Source organism: Lagopus muta, chromosome 2, assembly GCF_023343835.1.
Source record: "Lagopus muta isolate bLagMut1 chromosome 2, bLagMut1 primary, whole genome shotgun sequence".
Classification (NCBI taxonomy): Eukaryota; Metazoa; Chordata; class Aves; order Galliformes; family Phasianidae; genus Lagopus; species Lagopus muta.
In genome coordinates, this window is record NC_064434.1 from 5,505,637 (window position 1) to 5,531,021 (window position 25,385).

At 48.6% G+C, this 25,385-nt stretch overlaps 1 protein-coding gene across 7 annotated transcripts in view; it reads left to right on the plus strand.

Annotated features, from left to right (window-relative positions):
- NCOA1 (nuclear receptor coactivator 1) overlaps positions 1 to 25,385 on the plus strand; it is a 155,125-nt gene that overhangs the window by 100,849 nt on the left and 28,891 nt on the right. For all 7 annotated transcript variants that reach the window (XM_048937296.1, XM_048937301.1, XM_048937303.1 and 4 more), the window contains 3 exons: positions 2,410 to 2,576; positions 21,030 to 21,124; positions 24,778 to 24,955. In XM_048937296.1, the coding sequence (XP_048793253.1) occupies positions 2,410 to 2,576; positions 21,030 to 21,124; positions 24,778 to 24,955 (440 nt within the window). The remainder of the gene's footprint in view (positions 1 to 2,409; positions 2,577 to 21,029; positions 21,125 to 24,777; positions 24,956 to 25,385) is intronic.

Sequence of the window (25,385 nt, forward strand, 5' to 3'; positions counted from 1 at the left end):
TGACTCACCACCCATTGCTGCAGAGCTCCCAGTACCTCCCATGGAAGGTCTTCATCGTGGTCTTGATGCAGCTTGTGTTCTTCTCTCCCTGCAGCTGGCTTTGTGTCCAGTATTTCTCTTCTTTCTCTTTCGATGCTGCTGCTCTGCTGAGTGCATGGGCTGCCAGCCGCTCTGGGCCCAATGGGAGGAGGAGGCGATGGGCAGCTCAGCGTGCCTCTGCATTTGGGTCTGTCCCTGCAGTGCTACATAAATACCATCAGATATTTCAGTGCAAGAATGAGCTCAAACAGCAGCATGATACTCAAGAGACAGAGCCTGCCTGTCAGGATATTGAGCTAATAATGTGTTTGGAGTTAAGGAAGAATAAAGGAACATCCACGTAGCCTGACTGAGGAGCTCCTTGAGGAGGGGTGGTGTTGTCTCACCCAGTTTGCTTGGATGGGATTATGCAGAGTTACCAGGCTATGTTCAAGGTCTTGTAGCTGTGCACTTGCTACATGCCCCTATTGGCAGGGAAACCAAAGCAGACCTCTCTGTGAAGCATCCAGCTGCCCACAGAGCTTGTTTTGTGCTGTGGCACAATCTTGGATGGGATGCAGCTTCCCTCTGGAGGTGGGTTTTTGACTCAGGTTGTGTGGCAGCGTTCTCTCACAACGCTCTGTGTCTCCCTGTTGGGGCAGTACGGCTTTGGAGGACCTGCCTTGCCATCTAGAAACCCTGCTGGATCTTGCTTGCAGAATACTGCCCAGAATCATCCCATCATAGAATCGTATCATAGGGTCATAGAATGGCTTGGGTTGGAAAGGACCTCAAGGATCACGAAGCTCCAACTCCCCTCCACACGCAGGGCCACCAATCTCCACATTTCATAGCAGCTCAGGCTGCCCAGGGCCCCATCCAACCTGGCCTTGAACACCTCCAGGGATGGACGGGGCATCCACAGCCTCTCTGGGCAGCTGTTCCAGCACCTCACCACCCTCTTGGTAAAGAATTTCTCCCTGACATCCAACCTAAATCTTCCCTCCTTAAACTTAAAACCACTTCCCCTTGTCCTGCCATTATCTACTCTTGTTAGGAGTTGACTCATACAACAGCTTCTCGGTGTAATTTAGAAGATTTTTCAGGCAGTGCTTTGTAAGATAGTATCTTTCACACAGTGTGTCCTGCAGAGCTTACAAGAAAGATTAGATGGCTTATTGCAAAAAAATAAAAAAAAAAACTGAAAAAAGGTGTTGGTAGGCAGTATAGAGCCGAGTTGGGCATTTTGAGCTGTCCCCATTTCATCCCATAGCAGGTCTAAAGGAATCATAGAATGGCCTGGGTTGCAAAGGAGCACAATGCTCATCCAGTTCCAACCCCATGCTGTGTGCAGGTCACCAACCAGCAGCCCAGGCTGCCCAGAGCCACATCCAGCCTGGCCTTGAATGCCTGCAGGGATGGGGCATCCACAGCCTCCTTGGGCATCTGGGAAAACGTGTCTCTGTCTCTTCCATATGCACTGTTTTGGTGATTTTGATGCCTTCAAAGTCATGGGCCAAGGAAAATGTCACAGTGTCCAGGACAGATGCAATGATGGCTGTGTTGTAGCCCATGAATAATTTGTCCTTGTTCTCAGAAATTAGAAATAGTTGATGGAAGAGTGTTGGACCTTCTGTATCAGCTTTATGCTGAAGCAAAAGCTATTCCTAGCAGGGAAAAAAGTTGATCTCATGGATGTTTTCCACTTTGCTCTTGTCACCTTTTGGATTCCGATCTTCACTTTGGTGAACTCCAGTGGATGCAATTGGCCTTTAGGTATGAACTTAGGATTTACACTGTGACAGCTGCAATAATGGCTTTGGTAAAGCTATTTTTGACAGGAAGACTCAGGTCTTGGATGTTGCAGGTTTGCGTGGGATGGGAGTGTCTGGGCAGCCATATTAGACATATATTAGCCATAGAATCGTTTGAATTGTTACAGTTAAGGTAAGATGGTTAGGTTGCTGTTGGACTTGATGATCTTTAAGGTCTTTTCCAACCTGAGTAATTCTGTGATTCTTTCTATGATTCTGTGAGTTGGAAGGGACTCTTAAAGTCCATGTGATCCCACTTTCCTGCAGTGATCAGGGACACCCACAGCTCCACTAGAGCTCACAGCCCCATCCAGCCTGACCTTGGCTGTCTGCAGGGATGGGGCACTCACCTCCTCTCTGGGCAAATCTTCCTTGATCTTAATTTTGACTGTTTTCATATGCATGAATGTAGGCAAAAGCCTGAATGAACTCCCCAGTGTTTTGGAGATGTCCACATTATAGTCTGGCCATGACTTTAGCCAACACTTGCAGGGCCTTGTTTAACGAAGGTGCGGCTTGACTGAGCGGTGAGAAAAATCATTCACGTGGCATCTCACTGATGTATTTTCTGTAACAGCAATGAAAAGCGGCGGCGGGAGCAGGAGAACAAATATTTGGAGGAGCTGGCAGAGCTGCTGTCTGCAAACATTGGGGACATCGACACTCTGAGTGTCAAACCAGACAAATGCAAGATCCTGAAGAAGACGGTTGATCAGATCCAGCAGATGAAGAGGTTGGAGCAAGGTAAGGCAGCAACCTTGGTTTGTCTGGAAGCCTGGGAGGAAGAGGCTCCTCCCAGTGTCTTGTGCACAGTAAATTGCAGCAAATAATCATGGCTTAGAAGCGGTTCCATTTGCTATTGTTGTCCTTTTCCTGTTTTATGAAAGCCTTAATATGAGAAAGTGCTTTTCGCTGAGCTCTGGTTGGAGATGCCCTCTTGGTGTTGCTGACTGTGAAGTGGCACCTTACTCACTGGTTGTGTTTCAGCCTGAAGTTGTTCCTTAGATGAGAATGAGAATAAACAGAAGTGCTTGTGAAGCTTTCAGGATCAGGCCCATTAAGCACTTATCAGCAATGCTGCTATTAGCTGTGTACAGAAAACCCGTTTTATAGCCAGATAAGATGAAGGGCGTGCTGTGCAAGATTTCGTGAAGAACCATTTACCCTTGTCAGATCTGTTTTCCTGCCAACAAAATAGATTAGAGGGGCATTAATTCACCTAGTGCTGCTGGACACGGGCACTGCAAAGAGAAGAGATGCACGAAAGGCCATATAAAGGTTAAAATTCACCTCGAGTGTGAACTTGGAGACCGAAATACGCAGGTCCAAAGGGCTTGAGGAAAAGAGGTGAGGTGTGTTAAGGTGTGTATATGGCAAGGAGCAGGGTTTGTCTTGGTCCTTGCAGCCTTGACATCGTTCTCTGAGGCCACCTGCAGCCCGCCCCGTGAGGTGGCCATGGAGGCACATGAATGTGATGTCCTTTTTGCACAAGGTGAACAGCACTCAGCTCATATTAGCTCTGAGAGAGCACCATCAGTCAGATGGGGCTTCTGCCAAAGCTCCTGCTGCACACTCTGGGCACGGCGGTGTGCCTGGTACCAGCTGCTAAAGTTATCCAAAAGCCTGCAGCCCAGCCCTGGGTGTGCATGCACAGCCATTCACTCCATCATTTAGACACTTTGCTCTTACCGTAGGCCTCTGAGCTGCATAAACCAGGAGGAAGAGATGGTTGCAAAGCATTAGGCTTATATTGTTTGGGCTTCCTGAAGAAACGAGGCAACAGCTTTTACAGAATCATGGAATCATTCAGGTTAGAAAAGACCTCAAAGAGCCCAAAGTCCAACCCCAACCCACCCCACCATGCCCACAGCCCACTGTCCCTCAGTGCCACATCCCCACAGTGCTGGAGCACCTCCAGGACCCCACCACCTCCCTGGGCAGCTGTGCCAATGTGTGGCCGCTTTTTCTTAGAAAGGATTTTTCCTGATATCCGACTGGAAATTCATGTTGGGGCTGAACACTGAAAGGAGTTTGGTAGTGGGTGAGGACTCAGTGGTTCCTGCTCGCTGCCACTTCACCTTTCATTAGTTTTCTTGACATTGCACAGCGGGGCTGAACATTAACTAGGACAAGCACTACTTAAAAATATTGTTCCTTGAGCTTTGCTCTGTATTGCAGGCTTATCTAACACTACATGAAATTACCAAAGAAGAAAAACTTCACCTGTATTTGTTCTGCAATTTATTGCAGGAATGTTTTACATGGGGAGGTAGGAGAAATATTGCTAAATGGAAGGACATTTGTCCTGTGGTCAAAGGCAGCACATGGCAGCACTCCCTGCGAAGCTGTGGCGATAAGTTAGGAAGCCCACTCATGTGTGTTATTTCACATCCAAGAAAGCCTTGAGTTTGGGGTTGCAGTGATGTGACACAGTGCTCTCCAGACACCCCAGCACATGCTGTTGACTCACAGAATTATTAACGTTGGAAAAGACCTCTAAGATCACCAGGTTCCAACCCCAATCCACCCCACCGTGCCCACTGCCCACGTTCCTCAGTGCCACATCCCCACGGTTCTGAGGGCTCCAGGTTTGGTGACCCCACCACCTCCCTGGGCAGCTGTGCCACTGCATTGCCACTCTATAAGAGAAGAAATGTCTCCTAATACCCAACCTGAACCTCCCCTGGCACAACTTGAGGCCGTCACTTCTCATCCTAACTCAGCCTCTCGTCCTTACTCAGCCAACAGCCAGCCAGCAAGACCCATTGCCACAACCTTGTAGCAGAGCAGCAGAGGGGCTTCCGGTGAAAAAACAGCCAACATTCTCTTATTCAGTTATCTTAGATGAGGTCTGTGCGAGGTGTGGGTGCCCACAACAGGGAGGTGGCAGTGCCATGGGAGAGGGGACGCTGCTGGTGGCTCAGCCTGCAGCAGCTCACAGACAGCTTGCATGCGTGCACTGAGCCTGCGCTCCCATCCCCCTGCCTGCCGGGCTGCTATTTAAAGTACGAAGCAAATGCTTTTAGAAAAGATTCCTAGGTTTGGCCCCCTTCCAATGTTAGTAATGTACAGTTGGCAGAACAAGCAGTTTGCGGCTGTGGCAGCAACCTGAAATTCTTCTGCCAAGACAGCAATAAACGCAGAGGAGAAAGGGGCCAGGCAGTTAATTTTTTTCAGCGTTCATCTGTCCCGCAGAAGTTTTTGGGTTTTGAGTTTTTTGGATGAAAAGAAGTTGCCCAGGCAGCGTGCGGCTTAGCAAAGAGAACACAGCTGTGAGCGTCCAAGGCCAGGCTGGATGGGGCTTGGAGCAGCCTGGGCTGGTGGGAGGTGTCCCTCCCCATAGCAGGGATTGGGACTGGTGGGGTCTTCAAGGTCCTTTCCAACCCAAACTGCTCTGGATTCCATAAATGTGACAAGCAGTATTGAAAACAGTGCTGGATCAGGTGTAGCTCTGCAGCGTGCAACCCTATGGGCAGAGGAAGGCTTTGGCACGTGGTGTTACTCCAGATGCATTGGTCTCTGGTTTGCACAGCTCGACCCAAACCCATATGCCTAAGAGCAGTGTCGCAGTGCTCCTGAGCTACTGCCTTGGGGAGTTGCTCCATGCCCACCACCCTCTGGAGCAGAACATTTTCCCTTGGTAGAAGAAAAGTTCTGTCCCACCATCTCTGCACATCTGATGGCAATGCAGGAAGATGAGGCTGACGTCTAAACCTTCAGATTTCTGCATGAGCTGGGCTAACTGGAGGGGCTCTCTGAGCTGATGTTTCTATGGGGGTCCCTCTGGGGCTCTCCAGCAGCTCTGAGCTCCCCACTCACACACATGCCCTCCTTTCAGATACCAAACCCAGGCGGCCCTCAGCACATCGATGGTGTGTCACAGCCACAGCCTCCTGTTTTAAATCCCTCCATTTCCGCTTTCCTTACTGAAGGAAAATCCTTCATGTGATTCTAGGCAGAAATAAGGCATCTTGACTGTACAGAGGGGGCTACAAAAGTGAGCAGAGATGCTGAAAATGCAGCTTTGACATGCAGAATGCTTCTTGTTTGATTTATTTTCTGTAAAATAACACAGTATGTGATGGCTGCTATACAGTCACTATGAGTTCAGAGCCTACACAGTGGTGTGGGTGTAAGCAGCTGCTTGGTGCTGTGGCTCTGTTGGAGCAGGGCAAGTGGTGGACTCTGTGGGGCTCCTGGAGTCTGTTGCAGTGCCTTCCTGAGCTCATTTCCTCTATTCAAGACTCCCCACTCCCAAATTTTCAGTCAGCCTCAGTAAATATTCCTGCTTGCCCCACTTCACTTTTTACAGCACGTCTGTATCCTCGGTGTTTACAACCTTCAAATATTTCCTGATTAGCTCCCATGCCCTCCCCTTGCCATGGTGTTGCACGCAGAGGCAGCTGATGCCATCTTCCCAACCTGGCACCCAGCCTGATAGCTTCCCTTCCCAGACTCTCCCCACTGGCTCAAGACGAGGCTGGAAGCAAGTTTTCCCTTGCTGGATGCTTTGGGGATGGAGCTTTGGGGGATGGAGCTTTGGGGGATGGAGCAGGGTCACCCTGCCTCAAGTTTGAGCATCCACAGTTTCTGTAAGGGATGTGATGGCACGCTGGCTGCAGAAGTTTATCTCCTTATTCCCCAAAAGGATTTCTAATTAAATGGGACCATAGAATCATAGAAGTGTTTGAGTTGGAAGGGACCTTTAATGGCCATGTGGTCCAATCCACCTGCAGTGAACAGGGACACCCAGAGCTCCATCAGAGCCCCATCCAACCTCACCTTGGGTGTCTTCGGGGATGGGTCACCCAACACCTCTGTGGGCAATCTGCGCCAGTACCTCACCAAATACATCTGGTGTGGGAGCAGATAACCTTGGGATCATAGGTAGGAGTGGATGGCACACAAAGATCTGATGGAGATGGGAACCATGAGACCCATGCTCTGATAGAGGGGTGACGTCTTCTCCCTTGCAGCCCTGCCTGCCTTGGCAGCATCCTTCCAAGATTAAACCACCACATCTTTTTCCCCAGAGCCTCTGCGTTGAGAGAGTGCTTAATTTCCTTCCAAAGCAGGAGTGTAAACGCAGCGCCGTGATAGAACAATCAAACAGTATTGAACTTTTCATTATGCTGCCTCCAACCCCAGAGAACCACTGAGGATTGCCCTTGAAACACCTCCACGTGGTCACAGCTCAGCCACCGCGGGCATCCCAGGGCCCCTTCCATGTCCTTCCTGCTCCTGCAGGGCTGCATTATGTTCTCTCACTGCCGAAACGATGCATAGAGCTGTTGGAGACCTGGCTGAGGAGCAGCTCCCATCCCCGCCAGGACGCCTAGGGTCTGCTGTTTGCTTTCTAGTCCTGCGAGGTCCAAAAGCCCCAGCAGATTTGCTCTGCTCTTGCCAAAATGAATGGATTTGTTCCCGTGATTCGCATGGCTTGACTTCTCCAGTGATGGCACCTGAGCTGCAATGGCCAGGGAGCTGCAGGAGCGACTCCAGACCCACCAAGAGCTGGTAGAGCTGCTGAGTTTATGTCTAAGGGTAGATGAGAGGAAAAACCAGATCTCTAATTAATGCAGTTTGATTCCCTAATAATGGTACAGAGTACTGACTTGATTTCAGGACATTTTAAAGGGCAGCAGGTTAAGAGTAAGCTTCCTTTTCTGCACTTTGCTGCGTTAACCTGCAAAGACGATGGCCCTTAATTTTTAAGTCAAATTACTTTGGACAGAGAGAGGCAGAAGGCTGTTTCTCGAGCCTTTCGTTAATGATTTTCAGAGGGGCTGAGGGTAACAGCACTTCTCTCTCTTCTCTGACTGCACAACACCTCCACAATTTGTTTCCCCACCAAAACAAAACCACAGAGGAGGTGCGTCCTCCTGACATCTCTTTGTTAGGGTTTTCCTGAAGCGTGGCCATGTTCAAAGTCACCAGGAAACGTCAACCAAAAAAGAAGACAGCCCTGTGTTTATGACCACCTTTCGTTTGTAAGGTAACCTACTTGGGGAAGTAATTTTCCTTTTGGGTAAATAGAGTGAGTTAATTAAGCAAAGTATATGAAATAGTTATTGACTTTGGCTGCTCTGTTGCATATGATCATTGGGCTGTCAGTGGCTTTCCTTTAATTAAGTTTCCCTGCTGTCTTGTCATATGCTGAGATTTTGAGTCTTTGGCCTTGGATTTATTTTATTATATACATATAGAGCTCTGGCACAGAAATGTCCTGTGTCCTCAGGGGAACATATAGAATCCTCCTCAGTATGAATACTGAATTTCCTCTTCGGTTTGGACATGCTGACATATGGTGAGCTCTAAAAACAAAAAGGCTTTGGTTTCGTTTTTAGCAGTGGCCAGAAAATGATGAACTGATGCCTTGCAAAGTGGTTTCTCCCCCAGACTGTGATGCTAGAGAGGAGACCTTGTCCTTGGGTCCTGAGTCAAGAGCCCCTTCTTGTCCTAGCAGCCACTAGTAGCTGAGTGATGGGGAACATTAATGAAGACCATAAAATAGATATCAAGAAGAAATTCTTTACTGTGAGGGTGGTGAGGCACTGGAACAAGTTGCCCAGCGAGGCTGTTGATGCCCCTACCTGGAAGCACTCAAAGCCAGGCTGGATGAGGCTGTGAGCAACCTGGGCTAGAGGGAGGTGTCCCTGCCTATAGCAGGGGGTTGGAACTGGGTGATTCTTAAAGATCCCTTCCAACCTAAACTATTCTATGATTCTATGATTATATGATGGAATGAATCCCATATAACCACAAAGCAAGTAATTGTATGCAGCAGGTGGGAGCGAGTTGCAGAGATGAGGTCTTTTAGAGAGCTTTACCCAGAGCAGAGGAACTAGTGAAGAGCAATTAAAAGCTCTCTGCTCCCTTCTCTGGGCAGGATCTGGTGCTTTTCACTCAAGCTTTTCATGGTTTCCAGTTGGTTTGGGAAAGTAAGGAATGCCTGCTAGGTTCTTATCTTGGGGGCTGTGGATGAGATCTGTCAGGCCTTCCCTGCAGCACGCGTTTCTGGGCTCTGAGGTAGGTCACAGAGGAGTTTGGGCTGGAAGGGACTCTGGAGGGCCCATCAGAACACTTCATGTAGACACACTGCTCATCTTTTGGGCACTGGAACAGGAGGTGGTGGGGTCACCATCCTTGGGTGTGTTGAAGAAGCATGGAGATGTGGCACTTGGGGACATGGGTACCCAAGAATCTTGCACTTGCTCTTGTGCAGATGGGGAGGCTCTGGTTACTGTGGATGTACCAAAGGCTAAAAGGAGAAGTTACGACGTGAAATTAAACTGCAGAGTAGTCTCGTATCCAAAAAAGTTTGATGGGTGAGGCTGGGAGAAGGTGCAGTGTGGCACATTCCAAGGCAAGAAGAAAGAAATCACCCAAACAGAAGTTTGCTGTGTGCTGACTCAACATGAGGTCCTTCAGTGAACCCAAAAGAGGACAATTCCGCGCAGTGGAAGAACAATATTTGCCTAGTCAGATAAGAGATGAAAACCCTGTTACTTGGAAAATCATTAAACTGGAGGCTCGTGTAATAGCCCAAGCTCAGAGCATTGCAGCTGTAAGGCCTGTGACGTACCACAAACTGAAGTTTAGCTCTGATGTTTGAGGTTTTGCTGAAGAACAAAAGCAAGCAGCAGGCTGGCATCTGAGAAGCAACGCGAGTGGAAACGTCTCCTGGAAATGGAGTAAACGAAAACTGCTGTAAGGGGTTTACATTAATTAAAGGATTTTTAATTAATTAATTAAAACCACATTAAGGTTTGTGTCAAGTCTAAAATTAGATGGCGATCTCTTCAGGCTACAACTGTCAGCCTGGTTCTGGAGTCCCCTCTTTAAATGCATCGACTTTATCGGAGCTATCCTGATTTTGTTTGCTTGGAGGGAGGTCAGAAAACGAGAGCTTTGCTTTTGTCCTCGGGTGGTGTTCTACAGACTCTGGGTTCCTCCCCAGGGTCAGAAAGGGCCTCTTTGGCCACGGTGCTGATGATGGGTGTTGGCAGGTGCTGGGCTGAAAGTCTTTTTCCTGTTCCCGAATCTGGTGGTTGTTTTAGCCCTGCAGGAGCGGCTTCTTTCCCAAACCACTGCAGGAAAAGTCATGCAATTAGAAGGAGCCTCTCTCACTGCTTTCATCCCATCTCAGTGGCCAATTTTTCACCATACATTAGAGGGCAACAGAGAAAGATAAACAAGCAAACCTTGGAGGCCAAATTAGACATCAGTGGGGAGGGGGAATTCCTCGTTGGCTTCGTTAGGTGCCCACTGGAAGCCCTGAAGTGTGAGGCTGATCCAAAGCAAACAGAGTACAAACAGATCCAGTCCTTTTAACTGAGTAATATGGGCCTGCAGGAATTCGTTTGTGATAATGAAGAGGATCCTACTGCTAATTGGTGGGGGCAGTGGGGAGTGGGTGTTCCTGGTGCTCTCCGTCCAATTTGAAAATGACCGATCTTCCCCCATTTTGTGATCTGCAAACACCTCTCATTTCTGGTGGAGATGAGTTAGTGATCATTTCTCTACCTGTGTTGAGTCGCCCTTTAATTTAGCTTGTCTTCCTTCTCTTTGGTGATTACCACTGTTCCCTAATGTATTTGTAAGAAGTTGTCATGCTTGTTCCCTACCTTCTCTCAACTAGTCCAAACATACCAGGCTCCCCTAGGGTCTTCGTGTCAAATAGTTATGCCTTGCCTTTCATTACCCTAGGAAGTCTTTTCTGTACTTCTACCAATTTAACTTCATTTTTCTTGATTTAGTTAGCCCAGACCATCACTATTTCTAATACTGGGTCTTACGAATAACATTGGGTTGTTGCTGGGAATGACTGTTGTCATCTCCTATCACCTCCATTAACCTGTCCCCAGCTTTTACCTAAGCTCATGCTCTGAAGTTGCCAATTTCATGATCTTCAAGAAGTGGAAAGTGGATGAAATTAGCGCAGTTCATCAGTGCAGTTGGGTAATCTTTCTGCCATTTGGGCCTCTTTTGTGTGGGCAAGTCAACCCACCCCTGTGTTGGTTTTCTCCCTGTGGACAAGTCAGCCCACTCTTGAGCTGACGGGTGTTTTTTCCCTGCATGACTGGCAAACTTTGGGTGCTGGAGGAACACCAGTGGAGCGTTCCTTGTCCTGATGAAACATTTTGTTCTCAAAATTGAGTTATGTGGAGTTTCTTGGGATTCTGTGCTACACCCCGGTGCAACTCAATGTCTTTGTGAGTGCAGAAGGAAGTGCAAAGTAATTGCATGTGCAGGGGGGTACCTGCAGAAGGGCAGGATGGATGGTCTCCTGGGGAATGGTACTTCTCAAGGAAACCTGGCACACAACATGAACTCCTGGTGAAAGAGAAGGTGGGCATCTCCTGGGGGACACTGCATGTGCATAGACCTGGTGGGACAGTGCTGGGGCTCAGCATGGTGTCTGCACTGGGGAAAAGAAGATTGCAAAGCCCGGGAAGGCAGAGAGGAGAGCTGCAAGGGTGAATCAGGGGCTGCAGGAAATGTCTTGCAGCTTGGAAAGTTGAAGAGCTCTGTTGAGTGTATCCAGAGGAGTGGGAGCAGGCTGATGACAGTGCATAAGCACTGACAAGAGTGGAAAATGCTGGCGACTGGAGAGGTTTTTAAATCCAGCATAACAAAGAATGACTCAAAGCTGAAGCCAGACAAAAACAAATTAGGAATAGGGCCCAGATTTATAACTCCGAGTGATTACTTTGGGAAGGAGCTGCCCGGGGAAGTGGTGGATTGTGCAGATTGGAGCCAAACAGAAGTTGAGGGCTCGTTGTGGTAGAAGTGGGTGAACTCAGCGATGCTCAGGAAGTCACATCGGCCAATGCAGTGATCTCTCCTGGCCTTAAAGTCTGTAAATCTTAACATTTTGAGGTTTCATTTCCTGTGTCCTCTCAGCTGTAAACAAGCACGGTGTAATTCACAGCAGAGGCTGCGCCTTGCTTTACAGGCAGAGCTGACAAGTGAATGTAATGCAGTGCAGCAATTGTTACATGGCTTTGGATGCTGGGGTGGTTTTTTTTCCAGGAAAACTGATGTTCTTGCATTGCTCTCTTCTTCAGTGCGGGACAGGCGTGCTTTTCTCTAAGCAAGATGACTCAGGGGTGAATAAAACGCAGCATTTTTATCAGAGCAGCTAATTGCACCTCGCACACAATATGGGAAGGGTTCCTGGGAACCCATTGGGAATTTCACGCCCTCTCTGTGGTTTGTTTCAATGTGAACTGCAGAATGGGTTCCATCTCTGCCTACACCCTCCACAGGCACTCGTGAAGTCAGCCGCTCCGTATCCACTAGAATCTGTTTTATATCAGGGATTGATTTCAGATACAAACTCCCCCAGGTCAGTGCTACATAATTCTCTGCCTGAGCAGTAATGCCAGGGAGCATCCCCTGGACGTGTGTATTTTATGGAGCTGTACCACCTACAAAGCATGTCAATAAAATTCTCATCCCTGTTCTGACAGTTTTAATCTAGCTGGCAGCTTAAATATAGAACAAGGGGAAGGGGAGGCTGCTAAGAATTGCACAGACCTCTCCAAACATTGCCTTTATTTTAACAAGTGAACATTTGGTTATTACATCCTCAAGCTTTTAAACATCTCACACTGTCAAGAACTAATAAATCCTTTAGCACCTAGCTGTAAGTGGAGGCTCTGATAGGATGTAACAGGCGTGCAGATCATGCAGAGAGTCATAAACCACCTGTAGAAATCACTCCTCCTCTTGCCTTCTGCTGTGCTGGATTAGCTTTTTCTTTTTCCCCCTTTTTTTTTTCCTCCTTGACTCAGTCTCAGATTTAAGAGTGGCAGAAAACGAAGGGGAAAAAAAAAATCCCTTCTGCTGAAAGTCCTTTATCGTGGATCACTGCAGCCTTCTTAGGGCCTCCCTATGAGCTGGCATCCATTTGGGTGTAGGAGGAGAACGCAATGGAGGCATCTCATTGAAATGCATCCTATGTGCAGAGGGGGCTGTGGGGCCCTGGAGCATCTTGGCACTGCCTGGTCTCATTCTGGGCCCTTTGGAGAGCCCAGGTGCCTGCCAGTGTGAGCATTGCCCTGTGTGGCAGTTAATATGATAAGCCACTTCTGAATGGGGAAAATAATCCTTGGGTTGAGTATGAGGGGGTTGGCTGTGGAATCCTTCAGCTTTCATTTTGACTTTTCCCCCAGAAAAAAACTTTTACAGACCTTAATCCTCTCAGTGCTCCTGTGAGCAAAAGGAATAAAGCAAGATTTGTGTAAGGAGACAAAAGCTTTTGTTAGGACAAGCACTGTGGTTGGACAAAGCAAGCAAACTCATGTGGACATGAGCGTGTAAGAGCCTGAAGAGCTGTCATGTCTCTTAGCAAAATGGTAGAATTTGTCCCCCAGTGCCCAGCAAGAAGCTGCTGACCTCCTTGTCCAGTGCTTCCCTTGAGTTGTACAAATTCCTTGTGGGGCATTTTGTGGCACTTAAGAGACAAAACCAGAGCCTTGGGGATGAGCTGGGGGCCCGGAGCCCAGCCAAGCCAACGGTGCTGTTCAGAAGGTTTTAAGTGGTAGTTGTCACCCATCTTTCTGAGCTTCGTATCAGAAAGGCAGCTTCCCTGCCTCGTTCCAAGATGTGTATTCATTAATTAATTAAGCTGCCAGTCTCAGCTAACCGCCTTCTAAATCATTAAGTCCATAGTACAGGGAACAGTGTTGATGAATATTGGAGTGGTAGATCGGGTTCCCCAGGCTGATATTTGCACTGGCTTTGGTGCAGCTGCTACGCTAAGACTGAATTATATTTTACATCCATGGATTATGTCATATGGGAGGATGGAATAGTTTGGGTCATCCCAAAGTATCAGGCACTGGCACAGGTTGCCCAGAGAGGTGGTGGTGGATGCCCCATCCCTGCAGACAGCCAAGGTCAGACCGGAGGAGGCTCTGAGCACTGATGGAGCTGTGGGTGTCCCTGTTCAGTGCAGGGAGTGGGAGCAGATGGCCTTGAAGGGTTCCTTCCAACTCAAACCATTCTATGAAAGTTAATTTTGGAAGTGAGGTCCAGAGAAGAGCAGAGCTGGGACAGGAGTGGGAGCAGCATGGGAAGCGTCAGGTTTTGCATTGCCTGCACGCCTTGGCAGCTGTCTCCTTGCCTGTGCAGTTAACATATTTGACGTGCCCATGCAACTTGAGCATAAAGCAGATTTAGCAGTTGACATGAGTGAATTTTTAATAGTAACTTTGCATGGATTCGAGCATGCACAACGCTGGAGCGTCAAGATACTGGATATGAGTGCGATAGCAGAGGAGAGACGGTCTGTTTCTTTGCAAACTTAATTAAATCAGGTCATTAAAGCCATGTTGCAACGTATTTTCTGCCTGCAGGAGAGGAACAAAGGCTATGCCAGGGCTGAATTAGAACTGAGGAAGAGCTACACGTTTCCCTTCCTCATCTTTGCAGTTTTGACCGTGCACAGTTGACACAGCTTTTGAATGAATTAAGTCCTTCAAATTGAGATGAAAGTTTTTTTTTCACCCTCTGTTCCTCCCCCCGGTAAGATGGAGATGTTCTACCTGCTTGATCTCAGAGCTGAGTGTAAAAAAGTCTCAGCTCCTCGTGCCTGTTAGCTCCTGTCAGCGTTCAGTGCTCATTAATTTTGCATTCACTCAGCACCGTATAATTTTTCCTGACATTGTTCAGACAACCAGCCTATTTTACTTAAGACATCTCTACACCATTAGTGTTTAACTCTAAAAGGTGTGAAGGCAGAAGGAAACATCCTTCTCCTTCTGTTCTTGCGGCAGCATGCTTCGCTCTGCTCTTTTTGCTGTTAAATGAAGGTTTTAACAAAAGCAGAACTGTAAACTTTTCCTTACAAACTGTGCCAAGGAAAGTGATGTTTGATGACTGCTGAGATCATCTAGTCCAACCATCCACCCATGCCTGTGACTGCTCTGGGCCATGTCACAAGACATGCTCTTGAGTGTCCATCTGGAGCCCCACAAAGGAGAACCACTGAACCCTATGGCATTGCTGAATCATAGAATCACAGAATGGTTTGGGTTGGAAGGGACCTTTACGATCATCCAGTTCCAATCCCCTGCTGTAGGCAGAGACACCTCCCTCTTGCCCAGGTTGCTTGCAGCCCCATCCAGCCTGGCCTTCAATGCATCCATGGAGGGGCATCCACAGCCTTGCAGGGCAGCCTGTTCAGTGTCTCACCACCCTCACAGTAAAGAATTTCTTCCCGATATCTAGTCTAAATCTGCCCTCTTCCAGATTAAAGCCATTTCCCCTCGTCCTGTTGCTACATGCCCTTACAAAAAGCACCATGCTGGCTGAAGGCAGCACTGATTCCAGCTCCAGTCCTAGTGATTCTATGCTGTGAAACCCTAGGAGTGCTTGCACGGCGTGTTGGGGCATCTCAGCTCAGGGAATGTCAATGAACTCTGTAATCCACTCCAGCAGGAGCTGTAAGAGCATGTCTGGTTATGCATCAGGCTTCTTCAGCTGCACAACAGCGGTGTTAATGGGGATTAGTGCTGTAGGCTTGTTAAAAACAAACGTGTCTGGTGTCCAGCCTGCCTGTGATCCTTGGCTGGAAGGACGTCACGGGTCGGCTGGGATGACTGCAATGCTGAAATATGTATTTGTAGTCTACAGGAAGGAACCAAATGGGTTAAAACAAGACTGATGATTCATTCGCGTGGCAGGGTCGTAGGGAACTTGGTTGTGGGTAGATACAGGCTTTAAAAAAGCTATTAAATCACTGCTTTAGCCCTAATATAAATCCATGGCTCCACCTGCAGATCCATGCTGGTGGGTGATTGGCACTGGCACAGGTTCCTTGGAGAAACTGTGGGTGTCCCATCCCTGGAGGTGCTCAAGGTCTGGGCAGCCTTGGGCCTGGGCAGCCTGAGCTGGTGGGGGCAAGCAGCCCAGAGCAGGGCTTGGGGCTGGGTGGGCTTTATAATTCCTTCCAACCCATTCAGGTTGGATATAAGGAGAAAATTCTTCTCCAAAGAATTTGGAATGATGCAGTGGTGCAGTGGCACAGCTGCCCAGGGGGATGGTGGGGTCACCCAACCTGGAGGTGTTCCAGAACCGTGGGGATGTGGCACTGAGGGACATAGTGGGCAGTGGGCACGGTGGGGTGGGCAAAACCTGATTGTGTCTCCTCGTTGTTGAGAGGAAACAGAGGATAAGAGTGCCCTAGGAAAGCCAACCCAATCTCAAAAACTAGAATAAATGGATAGAGTGGTTCTCCTCTAAAAATGCCCTTTTCTCTGCTTTGCCCACAAAAGAGGCACAGGTAGAGGAGCTCAGGTAGAGACCTCTCCATCACTGGGAGCCCCCCATGCTTGTCTCCCATGGGTGGCCATGAGGGGTGGCATCAGGCTGGTCTGCACAGGGCTCCAAGGGATCTTTGCTTGATTCTGGAAGCTGAGATCTGCTCTTCTGTTTCTTGCACTGGTATTTTCAAGCTTTGAAGCTCCCAGATTGTATTTTTCCACAGTTTCTTAAATTCATAGATCAGATAATTTCCTTCCACCTACTAGAATAAAAAGTTATACAACCAAAGAGCTGCTGATTTCCATACAGTGTTCTGTAGGAATCTGGTGTTTGTGCAGAGGAAGACTCAGCGATGGGTTTTCTGCACCTGCCTCCATGTGAATGTGCTGATGTGCCTTCGATGGGCAGTGGGCAAACCCCAGCTCCTGCAGCTTGAGTTTTGGGTTGTGCTATCTCCAAAGAAGATGGGAGCCATTGCAAAGGGGCTGCGGTTGGGAGCATGGCTGGGCACTGTGATCAAGATAGGAATGAAGTAAATCCCAAACGACCTTGTTGAGTAGGGAGAGCACCACTGGAAAAACCATCTTGTGTATCGCTGAGTCTTCATGTTTGCTTTCCCAGCCAAGAGGCAAATTCCTCCCAGCAAAGCTCCAGCCACAGTGGGGAGAACAGACTGGTTTCACATCCCTGCCTTGCATGGGGCAGCACAAATTGGTCCCATCTGTGCGTGGGAACAGCTGATATTTAAAGAACATCACCTTCAGGCGTGCAAACCTTCCTAAATCAGTAGGTCCACAAATGGTTTCCTCGTTTGATTCTTTATCATAATGCTCCTCACCTCTTTGGTCCCCAGACACACATGGCCTTGTGTGCCAACACCATGCTGAAGATCAACTCCTGACCTGGGCCACCACCCAGCCAGCAATGCTCTTTCCCCTTAACCCCACAGATAGCCTTGGACATGCCTTCTTTGGCTTAAAACCACATGTTTTATGTCTAGATCCCCTCACATGCTGCTTTCCTTTAATATTTTTCCTTTGTTGTTGTCTTTTTTTTTTCTCTCGAGGCTTCTTAAAATCAATTTTTGTTTTCTAGAAGGTGCGTGCTGTGCACTCAGAAAACCTTCTGCTGAGTAGTTTATTTTTATGGCAGTTTTTTCCTGTTGGGTTTACTGGACTGATAGTAGGCACTAATTAATGGCATAGCTTTCTGTCATGCTCTCGATCCGTGGGTGCACCGAGTCTGTTCCATCTGATTTTAATTAACTAAAAATCAAAGCTCCTCATTGGGGAAATTACAGCTGTGGATTCAGTCGCCTTGCTCCTCTCTTATGAAGCAGATAGAGCAGGGCTGAGCTGGGGGCTGCCATTGCCATTGGCTTCCCTGCCTTCTCCAGCATCCTCCCATCCTTGTCCCCTACGCCAACGTTCTGCTACAGCTCCTTGGTGCCCCCCTTGCACACAGCCACAGGCTCTCTCAGGTTGAACATTTTGCCTTCAGGCTATTTATTTTCTCATAGCAAACTCAAAACCCCAAAAAACCACGTTTCCCCATGGAAATTTTGGATTAAAAGAGAGCCCTTTGGCTGGGTGCTGGCAATGCCCACGGAGCTTCATGGGGTTTTCTAGGGAGTGGCAGCGAGCTCCTCTTGAGTGGAGAAGGAAGCACTAAAAGCCTTCCCGCTGGGAATAGGAAATGGTCATCCTGATTTCCTGGGTGCACTTTGTTTTTTAAGAACACAAGGCTTCTGACCAGCACCCGTGTTGAGAAGACCCGTTCATAGAATCACAGAACCATTAAGGTTGGAAAAGACCTCAAGACCATCAGGTCCAACCATTAACCCATCGCCACCATGCCATAGAATCATTAAGGTTGGAAGAGATCTCTCAGATCATGGTCCCTTCCAATCACGGGCCCTTCCAACTCCAGCAGTTCTATGATTCTATCACCAAGCCCAACCATCACCCCATCACCACCATGCCCACTAAACCATGACCCTCCATGTCACGTCTACACGTTTTGTACAGGTTTGTCATGATTTGGGTAAAATGGGATGAGTTAAGGCTTTTTTGGAGACTTTTCCCATCGTGCCCTTGAATGCTATCGTGATGGCTCCCACCCCATTTCTCCATAATGCATCTTCTCACTGTTTTGGGTGCTTGCTTTGCCCCAGGTATGTGAGTGCAGGCTGAGTGCAGGATCCTGGACATCCCATTGCCTTGAAAATCATAGTGTACGTATTGTCCTGCCAAAGGGATGCATGCAGCAAAGTCAACTAAGTAAAGAGTAGGTAAACAGTCCAGTGAGCTGATTTTTTGGCTTGCTGAGCGCTCACGGCTCCTACAGCCATCCAGGCACCCATAAGTCTCCCGAGCTGTCAGAAAATCAAGGCGTCATTTTAAGAATGCATTTAAAATAGCTCATCCTCCTTTGTGCTGCGAGAAGGAGCCGCTTTAATCACGTTCGAGGCAATTATGCTGTAATCAGGGCCATTGGTGTGCCTGACTTTTATGGCGCGATGGGGATTTACGATGCCAGCGGATGCCAAAGCCCCCAGGGCCGAATCCCGGCTGCCTCCCACGGTAGGAGAGCTGCAGATTTGTTGCTCCTGCTGGTTTTATTTTCCTGTGGATCTGTCCATCCAGCTTTATAATTAGATTACAAGCACCGGGGCCGCAGGGACCATCACTTTGCTCTGGGTTTGGTATTGAGCGCAGGGAGCGCTCAGCCCACAGTGGATGCTCCCGTGCTCAAGTCATCGTGTGAGGCATCAGGTGAAGTGGTAAAGCAGACAGCTTTAATAGAGGAAAAAGAAGAGCGAGACTAATGGGTTAAGGAGCAAAACAGCGGTTGGTGGTAATGTATTCCTTGTAGCTCTCCCGAGGTAGGGCTGCTCAGAATGAGACGCTAAAGAGCTGCGTTTAAGCACATTAAGTTAAGTGCTTTGCGGGGACGGGCTGACACTTGGAAGGAGTTTTGTGTGGCTGCAATGTGTCGCTCTGGAGAAGGTGAGCAGGGGCTGCTGCTTCTGCTCCCAGCCCAGCGCGCGGCCGGGCTGCAGGAGGCGAAGGAGATGCACAGGAGAGATGCCGACAGCTCCAGCTAGTCCTCCCAGTAATAGGCTTGGTGATGGCATATGAAACTATTTTGCTAAAGTGGGAGGAGGATCCCACAGCCCAATTAAAGGATTAGATCTGAAAGCCAGTCCATTACCTCTAAGTACATGAATTTATGAAGAGCAGAAAAAAGCCGTTTCTCACGCCCTTTGGTAATAAACGATGATGAGTTCTGCTCAGAGAGCTGCTGCTGCCTCTGCCGTGATGGGGCTGAATCCCTGCACCGGTACCATGGGATGGGGGCGCAGCCCAGTTCAGGAATCAGAGAATCATAGAATGGTTTGAGTTGGAAGGGACCCTTCAAGGCCATCTGGTCCCACTCCCTGCACTGCACAGGGACACCCACAGCTCCATCAGTGCTCACAGCCCGTCCAGCCTGACCTTGGCTGTCTGTAGGGATGAGGCACCGCCGCCTCTCTGGGCAACCTGTGCCAGTTGTCCAATCTAAGACTCCCCTCTCTTAATTTGAAACCATTTCCCCTTGTCCTATCACACCAGACCCTGCTGAAAAGTCTGTCCCCTTCCTTCTCACAGCCTCCTTCTCATGTTGGATTCAGCTAATTTATTTTCCAACAGCCCACGGGTGGGAACAAAAGCAGAGGCAGAGATTGAGGGAAGTCCTGCCTGAAAAGCAAATCCTCCTTGAAGCTTGCTGCCCTTCAAGCCCTGCTATGTGCCATGCAAGAGCTGGAGAGCAGAGTCAGGGAGGAGTTTGATGGGGGCAAACATCCCAGGAGGATGCGGAGGATGAAGTGTGTCAAGTGACACATCTGGAAGGCTTGCAAATGTGATTTGATGCTGAGTAATAAAACTTGCCACTTGTTAATAGGATTAGATCTACGCGCAAATGAATCACGGCACAAATGTGCTGCTTGCAGTAAATATTAACGTCGAGTTAGACACTTTGCTGCTGAGTCTGATGCGCTGCAAAACACTAAATGCAATTTAGCTCTCATTTAGGGACGAGCTGGGGAGGAAAGAGATAACTGGAACATCTGGCAGTGGTGCTCTGAGTGGATGTGGCAGCAGTGAGGTGGTTGCATCCACCAGGAACCATGGACACCCCGTGGGTTGTGCCTTCGATGTGCTCACCGTGGCCTCATGGAGGCTAAAAGCATTCAAAGTCCACAATATCCCTGTTCTATTGGTGCCCTGTCAGTGGATTGAGCACACGGCTGGGGAAAGGATGGCTGCACGAGCTCCTGAGCCAAAACCACTCGCTCCACGTCCATGGAGTCACATGAGTTGGAAGGGGGCCCTGAGAACCACTGAGTCCACAACCCCTGCCTCCACCCAGCACCACCCAAGACCCAAACCTTGGTGCCTCTGCACCTTGGGCCGTGCTGGGTTTCCCTGCTGCAGGTTTCCTCTGGCACAGCCCGTCCTTTGGGAATCCCTCCTGCCTGTGATTTATTAACGTGTTGTCTGAAAAACTCTCCATCAAACACTGCAGCCTGCACTAAACTGGATGCACCATTTCCTTTTCAAAATGTTGATGTTGGATTTCTCTCTCTCCAGCCTTCTGCTTCAGATGATTTTTCCTTCCTGCCAGTGGCAAATTGTGATCTAATTAGTGCCTTTATTTTACCAGGATTAGAAAAGACATTGTATTTTTTTCTTCAAGTTTTTTCCCTTCACAGGGCTGAGAGATGACACAAGAATGCCAAAGTCTATTGATGAGCGTCACGCAGTGTCTGGGTGGCAGGATATATGAAATCCAGCTGTCAATGCTTTGTTTATTATTGGTTACATTTCAGTAGGAGAATTACAGTTCTTTGGCTGTAACATCCCTTTTCCTTCGCTACAGAGAAAGCAGCTGATGATGAAGTCCAGAAGTCTGACATCTCATCCAGCAGCCAGGGAGTGATTGAGAAGGAGTCGCTGGGACCTCTTCTGCTGGAGGTGGGTGCAGTAAGTTAACTGCAGTGGCATAATTCATGATATGGCATGGTCCATATTCTATGATTTCTGCTGGAAGCCAAATAAATAACTGACAGGTGAAATGAGGAATATTTTTTGAGAAAACTAGTGAGTCTAGGCTTCAGGATACCTGCATCTACTGGTGCTTGCTACATGATCCAAACCCAGTCTGCATCATCAGATCTCCTTCCCTGGAAACACCAGGGAAAGACACATCCCTCTATGCTTTTGGCTGCAGGAGCTGTGGGATTCTCTGTGTGTTGCCCTGCATGGAGCCAGCACAAAGATGACATGCCCCTGCCTGCAGGCTGCATGTAGCATCTCTGGACCAGTGTGGCAGCCCCAGTGGCACACTGAAGATAGAATCATAGAATCATTAAAGTTGGAAAAGACCATTAAGATCATCAAATCCAACCATCAACCTAAAATCCAACTGTCAACCCATAGTCCAGCCATCAACCCATAGACCCGTAGTCCAACTGCCAACCCATTGTCCAACTGTCAACCCACAGTCCAGCTGTCTGCCCATGGACCCCCAGTCCAACCATCAGTTCACAGACCTAGAGTGCAGCTGTCAGTATGTTCTGGTGTAGGATACAGGGCATGGCTGAGCTGCCAGCAGAGCAGTGTGGTGCTCACTGTGGGGCTTGCAGAAGAGTGGTAATGAAGATTGGGATTTGTTTGTAGTGGAGGTTTAGAGGAGCTTTCCAGGTTGTCCTTAATCTCTGCCCACAGCGTGCTGCTCTTCTTTGAACCCTCAAGTTATGCTGTCCAAATTAATAAAACAGCAGAAGGTGACTCTGTAGCAGAGTTGTTAACAGCTCAGCATTTGGCTGGTGTGCTTCTTGCCCTTCATCTCCACTTCTTCCATCCTGTGGTAGAGCATCCCATCTCGGCTCCCTGCTGCAGCCCAGGTGGCGGATGCCTGGGAGCAAAGCAGCACATCAGTGTTACAAATGGTACTGAAAAACCTGAGCTAGTTATATAGAAAGGGAAATTAATTAAATCAGCTTGTTTGTGACCAAAAATTATATGCTGTGCTGGTGTTGGGCGTTAATCAATCCTTTCTGCGGGAAGGAATACAGAGGTGTGTGGCTGTTTGGCAAATGCTGCTTTGTAAATAATCTACCGTGTATTGTTTGGCTTGAAATGCATGTTTAGATTACAGTTATTACCCACACTGGCTGAGGAATAATTTCCTAATTGGCCTTTTCCCACACGAGTGCATGAAGCTCAATGGAGGTGGATGCTCCAAAGCCACCCTTTGGCACTGAGCCTTCTGCCTTGACCAGAATCATAGAATTGTAGAGTCATGGAATGGCTTGGGTTGGAAAGAACCTCAAGGGTCACCAGTTCCAAGCCCTCTGCCACAGGTAGGGTCACCAACCAGCAGACCAGGCTGCCCAGGGCCACATCCAGCCTGGCCTTGAATGCATCCAGGGATGGGGCATCCACAGCCTCCGTGGGCATGTTGGGGATGTCAGTGTTGTTGCTGCCATCCCACAGGTGATCTTACAGGATTTTGAAGCCTGCAAGGCTGCTGCACAGTTTGTTTGCTGTGTAGATTGACCACAAGAAGCAATTTGTGGTTTTGCTGGTCCCCGAGCAGCACTCAGCCTCTGTTACTTAAAAGCATTCCTGAAACAACTTCCAGTGTTGGGATGCCCTGGGCTCGGGCAGGGTGTGAAAGCACTGCCAGATTTAGAGCTGGTAGATGGGACCCAATGCCCACTGCCCACCCCAGGCACCATGCTGGGGCTGCGTGCTGCCACCACCAAACATAAGGTCCCCATTAGGTGTCAACTCAGAGCCCCCAAAGGCAGCATCTGCTGCAGGGAGGTGTGGGGGGCTTTGCTTGGCTCTTTTTTGGGCTCCCCAAATGCAAAAGCTGCTTGTCTTGGCAACGCACCACAGCTGGGCATAAGGAAAATGGCAGTGGATCTGCCAGAACCATCTTGACAAAAGATTTTTTTCTTCTTTCTGTCTTCTTTTTTTTAATTTCTTGAAGGCTTCCTGTTTTTTTTTGCCCAGTACCGCACAGCAAAACCTCACTTTTGGGAAGCACAGAGCAGCTCCCTCCTGGTGCAGGCAGGATGCTGTGAGTGGGCTCGCTGGGGATGCAAGGACCAATTTTGGAATCTGGGATGTGATGGGATTCCAGTGTCCCTGTGCAATCTGCGGCAGCCTGGAGGGCACCTCGTGCTCTGGTTGCAGGGTGGTGCAGCACGAGAGCTTGCTGGTAGGAGAGGTAGGAATTAAACTCCAGGAAGGTGGAAATCCAATCCTGCTCGTACCAAAACATTTCAGCTGATGCAGCGTGCCTGCAAGAGCGTAAATCAGCCATCAGCCTTCTCAAGGGCTTCTCAACTCCGAGCTCATTGCAGAAAGCAGAAAGCTGAAAACCTTCCTTGCATCCTCGTTAAAGTGAGCAGAAGGACTCCATGTTGTGTGATTGGGTCTGCTTCACTTTTGTCCTCATTTGCTCAATTGCAGGGACTGAGTTTGCCTCTTGCAACCTAAATGCACACACACACAAAATTATTCTGCAAGATGCTGGGGCTCTGCAATTCTTGGACTGTAATTAAGCAAGTTGGGCATATGCTTAACTTCAGTGTCTTGCCAAATCAGTCTTCCGGGCTGCTCTGGCCCTTTGAAAAGGTTTGTTTATGTGTTGCTGGCACAGGACTCAGAAGCAGAGACGTCCTCAGCGTAGCTCGCAGACCTTAGAACATGTTTAAGCAAATGTACTGTTATTTGATCTCTAGCAAAGGATCCACGGCGGTTATGAAATACCTCGTTACCATTAGTGCCCCTCGGCTAACCACAACACTGATCCTCATGTTTACTCCTTTGTGCCATCAAGTATGTGCAGCTGTAGTTGTGCTGGTAGCTCAGCTGCTCGGCTTCATTCAGGTGGCCCTTGCCCGTGTCCAGGAACTTTGGGTGTGTTGAAAAATGGGTGGAAAACAATTGCTGATGAGGAGAAGAGGGAGAGAATTAACCAAAAAATGTTAGATGTGTCAGAAGAAGTGAAGTGACATTAGTTATGTGAGCATACAATCAAGAATAGTCGAGATGTGGCACTGAGGGACATGGTTTAACGGGCATGATGGTGATGGGTTGATGGCTGGGACTTGGTGATCACAGAGGTCTTTTCCAACCTTGGGTTGGAATGGCTTGGGCTTGGGTTGAAAGGAACCTTAAAGCCCATTTAGCTCCATCCCCCTGCTGTGGGCTGGGTGGCCCCCACCAGATCTGATTGCCCAGGGCTCCGTTCAGCCAGGCCTTGAATGCCTCCAGGGATGGGGCACCCACAGTTTCTCTGGGCAGTGCCAGGGCCTCATGCCCTCTGAGCAAAGAATTTCTTCCCAACATCCAATCTAAATCTCCTCTCTTTTACTTTAAAACCATAATATTGTGCTTTCTGCTGTCGTTTGCTCACGAGATGCGTGAGATCTGTCTTTCCTCATCATCTCCTGTTTGAGAGCTATGGTCTAAGATTAACGTGATGGGATGAAGGGCTGGGGCAAGAGGCACCTGGAGGTTTCCCATGGTTTCAGAGTGGATCCTCAGCACAGGACCTGTCCGTGTTCCAGCGCACTGACCCCATGCTGACCTGCTTTATCCCTTTGCAGGCATTGGATGGCTTCTTCTTTGTCGTGAATCGTGAAGGGAGGATCGTCTTTGTCTCTGAGAATGTCACCAGCTACCTGGGGTACAACCAGGAGGAGCTCATGAACACCAGTGTCTACAGCATCCTGCACGTGGGGGATCACACCGAGTTTGTCAAGAACTTGTTGCCCAAGTCTCTAGGTAAGAAAGCTGTTGACCCAAAGCTTGGCCATCAGCAAAGCTGCCTGGCGTTTGTATATTGTTTCAAGTGTGCTGAAATTCAGAGCTACACCCTGCCCAGGTAATGAGCCATAAACTTCTACCTGCTGGAATACATCCTACCAGCCAAGAATCAATATTAGATTTATGAACAAATAGCAGTGCTAACGGATGGCGCTCTGAAACTCATCTGTCTTTCACCACAAAGAAAACTTTTGCATTCGGTGCTGCAGCTCCGCGAAGCTGCTCGACTTGGAGCTGGGGAAGGGCTTGCTGGGCTTTGTTTGTGAGTTAGTGTAAAGAATCCAGCCTGATCCTATCGACCGCTTGTTCGCTTGCCAAAATGCATATCGCTTAATCGGCATTTAAGCTCATTTTTAAAATAATGTGCTTACTCAACGGCACTGTAATT